At 39.3% G+C, this 5,346-nt stretch overlaps 1 protein-coding gene across 1 annotated transcript; it reads left to right on the top strand.

Moving 5' to 3' along the window:
• The first annotated feature begins 835 nt into the window (after window positions 1-835).
• On the top strand, window positions 836-5,117 carry nt5m (5',3'-nucleotidase, mitochondrial). The gene is made up of 5 exons (XM_079293204.1): window positions 836-1,567; window positions 2,840-2,940; window positions 3,306-3,366; window positions 3,486-3,600; window positions 4,017-5,117. Exons 1-5 carry the CDS (start codon window positions 1,301-1,303, stop codon window positions 4,154-4,156), a joined length of 684 nt encoding a protein of 227 aa, XP_079149330.1. The 5' UTR covers window positions 836-1,300; the 3' UTR covers window positions 4,157-5,117.
• The last annotated feature ends 229 nt before the right edge of the window (window positions 5,118-5,346 follow it).

The following is a 5,346-nucleotide window of genomic DNA, read 5'->3' as shown; positions in this document are numbered from 1 at the left end:
GTAAAGCTATCGCGAGATCATAAAAACTGAATAGACTGCAACGAGATCTACGAACAGACCGTTTGATTCTTAAAGGGACAGACACGATTTGCTTAAAGTATTGCAGTACTGAATCACATTTTTGATATTATTATTTTTATTTTAAAGAATTTTTAACTTATTGTTCTTGTCCTATGTGGGACTCAAGGTGCTGCAGTTGTCTAATTCTGACTACAGTTCTCCCTTTAGAGAAAGGGAAAACACAGGAACTGACGTACATTTGACCGTGTTTTTAACAAAGATGTTATAAGTTGTAAGAGCTCCTGCCTAACAGACTTTAAAATACCAAGACAGTCTGCCGCCCTTGCAGTTTTGAGGTTCCTTCATCTTATGTGTAACTGTTGAGAAAATTAAATGCATTAAGTTGAGAAGTCCTGACAGCGAATTTAAATTAAGTAGATAATAACCATTAACATCACACTTATTCATTGGTGGCTTCAGGCCTTTGATATTAATTCAGCCTTTCAATATGGGAGCCTATTAGGTTCTTCACCTTCATTTGGTTATCTTTGATGATACTTACTGCATATTTAATGTACAATGATATTTTGTCTTTATGATATTTTGTCTTCCATTAGCGTAGTTTTTACTGTAATGTGGTGGAGTGCACTGTAAATTGTGATTTGTGGCAAATGCCTGAAACCGATTTACAATCTCAGAGGGAGAGCTTTTTCTAAATTTGCAATATTGTGTCACTGCAAATTGTGCCACACATGGCTTTCATACAAAACAACGGAGTGAGCCATCCCCCTCCTTTAAACGATCTTTGCTGAGGGCAAGCTTGTTGTACAGTTTGTTCTCGCTGCTAAGCTTTTCTCTCCTTGGTGCCGCAGTACCAGTGGTGTACTACCCGTGTTTTGCTCAAGTAGCACCAACAGCTGGATGTTACAGATGCTGTGAGTTTGAGAAAGGCTTTGAGTAGGCCGGGGAGGCAGCCAATACACACTGGCAACCGACGCAAACAGCTCCCATTACACTGTGTCCAAACTAGGCATGTTGACCCGTCTGCTGCTGTGCAGCTAACCTGTCAGCTAAGGTTAGCCACCGACTGTTAGCTCTGGCGGCTGACTGCATCAATAAAGTCGAGCTGACAAAACATTTCAGGAAAAGACAAAATAACAACACAGACAATGTCACGTGGTGAAAACTGCCGCAGTATTTAGGAAACTTTGGACTCCCATGCGGACTTAATCCACTGTTTCCGTCGTCATCTGGAGAGGGTTGACGGTATAGCGACAGCCGCTCGGTTGAGAGTCACACAATGTTCAGCACCGCACGCCTACTCGGAAGAGGGAAACCCGTGCTCCGTGACCACTTTACGAGGATTTGCGGAAACATGTCGTCCTCCTCTCACTCGGGTAAGAGACTGCGGGTTTTGGTCGACATGGACGGGGTGCTGGCGGACTTCGAGGGGGGGTTCTTGAAGAAGTACCGGGCCCGGTACCCGGACGATCCCCACATCAGCCTGGATGACAGGAGAGGGTTCTGGGTGTCAGCGCAGTACGGGCAGCTGAGGAGTGACCTGTGTGTGAGTGACATATATACATACAGTGTATATATATATATTTACATATATACATATATATACATATATATATATATATATATATATATATTTACATATATATATATATATACGTATATATTTACATATATACATATATATATACATATATACGTATATATATGTATATATACATATATACGTATATATATGTATATATATATATATACGTATATATATGTATATATATATATATACGTATATATATGTATATATATATATACATATATACGTATATATATATATACATATATACGTATATATATATATATATACATATGTATATATATATATGTAAATATATATATATATATATTTACATATATATATATATATATATATATATACATATATATATATATATATATACATATATATATATATATATATACATATATATATATATATATATATACATATATATATATATATTTACATATATATATATATATATATATTTACATATATATATATATTTACATATATATATATATATATATATATTTACATATATATATATTTACATATATATATATTTACATATATATATATATATATATATATATATATTTACATATATATATATATATATATATATATATTTACATATATATATATATATATATATTTACATATATATATATATATTTACATATATATATATATATATATATATATATATATATTTACATATATATATATATATATGCGTGTTGTGTGTGTGGTCATGTTATGGTTCATGGAATCCACAGCTGCACATGAGCCAGAGGTCCCACGAGCTGGTTCCCCAGGGTCCCCTGTAAAGTAGTTAAATTTAACAGTAATTAATATATCACATACACAGAGGTCTCACTCTGTGGAGTTTGCAGTTGAAGCTTGTAGTTCAACCACTATTTTTATATTTTGTTTATGAATTTCATTCAATATCTGAGGGGAGAGATAGCCTCACATTATCTTATCCCATACAAAAAAAACCTACATATTGAATCGTAAAAAAAAAAGACATTAAAAGCTACATAGAGTATGTCTAAAATGTCAGGAAGTCGTGAACTATGACTGGAGTATGAGGTCCATGTTGAACTTGAACACACACGAAGAAATAGACCACAAAGATGTTTTTCTCAGTTTCCTGCTTTGTCATTATTGAAACACCCTTCAGAGCACATGTCCTCTCACGTAGATACCCGCACACGCCTTATCAATACTGAGCCGTGTGCTGTTTGTTTTTACCTCCAGGAGAAAGCCATCAGTATCTGGGAGTCCAAGGACTTCTTCATAGAGCTGGAGCCGCTGCCAGGAGGAGTGGAGGCGGTCAAGGAGATGGCCAAGATGGATGAGTAGGTTTTTGAAGAGGTTCACTCGCAAAAATATATCAACTGGTTTGTAAAAGCAACATGTGACATAGACAGGTTTCTGAGCAACTTCATGGTTGACTCTGTGCCTGTGTTTGCCATTTCCGGGAGCGTTCTCAGAGGCACACGACACAGAGGAATAACGCCTGAAAATAGCCGTCATATTTATGAAACTGCATGTTTACATTTCCTCTCCTGGTTTTAGCCACCAGCTCCTGAATGAGTTTTCTTATCAGGGAAATCTGCTGTATGGTGTCATCTCATATTTCTCACAAAGCTATTCCTTCCATCTGTCTGTCAGATACAAGCGTCTCTAAACATGTTGATATGTTTTCCCTTCCTTTCTGCAGCACAGATGTCTTTATTTGCACCAGCCCCATAAAACATTACCAACACTGCCCGTATGAGAAGGTAGGCCCTCTGCAAATCAACATGTATTCTGTTCCCTTTGGACACTACTCCTTTCCTTTTTCTGGTTATATCTCATTAGTCGTGTGTGTGTGTGTGTGTGTGTGTGTGTGTTTGTCCAGTATGCCTGGGTAGAGAAGCATCTGGGTCATGACTTTCTGGAGCAGGTCATCCTGACCAGAGACAAAACGGTGATGAGCGGAGACCTCCTCATAGACGACAAGCCTGACATTCTGGGTGAGGACTGTATATGCGTTTTAAAGCTTGTAACGCAACAACAACAAGGCCTGCTGATTGGAATTAACATATGGACAGTCTGCAATAATATTACCCTGTTTGATATTGATGACAAAGCAACTCCCAGATCAATAACTGAACATTTGAAAAGGAAGAAAGAGAGAAGCAAGTTAGAACATCTGAGCGGGAGAGAGAGGATTGTACAACCCTGTTCCTGTAATGTCACGTGGGTGTTGTGATTATTTGCGTGCGTCTTCTTCGGCGCCTCTTTCACACCTTTGAAAGACAGCTGCCGCAGCGTGCGCACCGTTAGTCAGGGCCTGCGGTGGTTAGCCTAAAACAGTGGTGTGTGCACGCGGTGAAACATGCATGGCTGTCAGTAACGTGTCGTTGTACGCGTGTCCCCTCCCGATCAGGCGTGGAGCCCAAACCGACGTGGGAGCACATCCTGTTCACCGCCTGCCACAACAAGAATCTTTCCGATAGCCCCTCCCGGAGACGGCTCCTGTCTTGGGCGGACGACTGGAGGGCCATCCTGGACGGCAAAAGGCAGTGAGGGAACTCCCATGAGCCCCCGGGCCCCCTTCCATGTTAGCGGGAGACCATCGCCACACCGGCGGGTGTCGAGGCTCGGAGGGAAACGCTGACCTGCAGAGGCGGCGCCAGAATTCATTTCCGAAAAAAAGAGAGTTGGGTCAAATATTCCGAGGGGAAATGATCAGCCAAATTAACAATAACACACAGGGTTGGATGGTTCACACACTTGTTGCACTCTGTCGGGAGAGGACGTTCACTTGTCTGACCACAAGGGGGCGCCCCGAGACAGAGTGTGAAGTGAGCCGCCAATCCACCAGTCTCACTGAAGAAACTGACATTTTTTGAATCAGACATTTTTATTTCTGAGACACATGGGTCTTCTCTGCAAAAGAGCAGATATGGTGCTTTTAAAAAAAATTCACAATGTCCTATGCATCTTAATGAACTGATGCTGAAAAATAAAACTGCACACGTACATGTGCATGTTGCCAAAACCATCACTTGTGTTTGATACAGTCTCTGGAAAATGTGTGCTGCATATGTTTAAGATGTTAAAGCAGGAGAAGATTCGTTTATAGGGTGTTAAAATGAAAAGAAAATAAGAGGGCTGATTTATATTGTTACATCTTGTTTTTATGTGCTCTACTTTCACACAGGCTGTCAAACTATTTATTATGAAAAAAATACATATTGTATACATTTCTTCTCAAACTTGAGCAATTTACCAATTGTAAATACAGTGAAATGACAAAGTAACAGTACCTCATAATAAACAAAAGCCAATACACGACACTAGCGTCTGTGTTTTAAAATACATTTTGGCTGAACAGAACATATACATCATGTCGTCGAGTCAAAAGAGCCACGAAACTGCATTTGTCTGTTTCAATCCAAGAAAGTATTCCGGTACGAATGATGTGGAAAGTGCACTCGCACTCAGTTGCATTGTTTTGCTTCATGGTTGATCAAGTGAAGACATACTGTGAGTACGTTTTAGTTCACTTTGGCTATTTGCGGCAGGGTCCGTTACAAGTTTGCCTGTTGCCGCTAATGTGCTTTTTGGGAACAGAGCGGTGGACGCTGTGTTATGGCTGATGCAGTTAGTGCTGAAGTGTCATTGTGCCTGCTTATAAAATGCTTCTTTCTGTCCATGGGTGGTGTGTGTCTCATTCCACCTCGCTTTAAAAGAATGACCGATGTGCTCTTAGT

Source organism: Melanostigma gelatinosum (genome assembly GCF_949748355.1).
Source record: "Melanostigma gelatinosum genome assembly, chromosome: 21".
NCBI classification, from domain to species: Eukaryota; Metazoa; Chordata; class Actinopteri; order Perciformes; family Zoarcidae; genus Melanostigma; species Melanostigma gelatinosum.
Note: the sequence above shows the minus strand (reverse complement) of the source record. Positions and strands in the feature narration are given on the sequence as shown.

Coding starts and splice junctions, on each gene's coding strand:
- nt5m (XM_079293204.1), top strand. CDS start 1,301: ATGTTCAGCACCGCACGCCTACTCGGAAGAGGGAAACCCGTGCTCCGT. Junction 2,941..3,305: donor GAGATGGCCAAGATGGATGA/GTAGGTTTTTGA, acceptor TCCTTTCTGCAG/CACAGATGTCTTTATTTGCA. Junction 3,601..4,016: donor CGACAAGCCTGACATTCTGG/GTGAGGACTGTA, acceptor CCTCCCGATCAG/GCGTGGAGCCCAAACCGACG.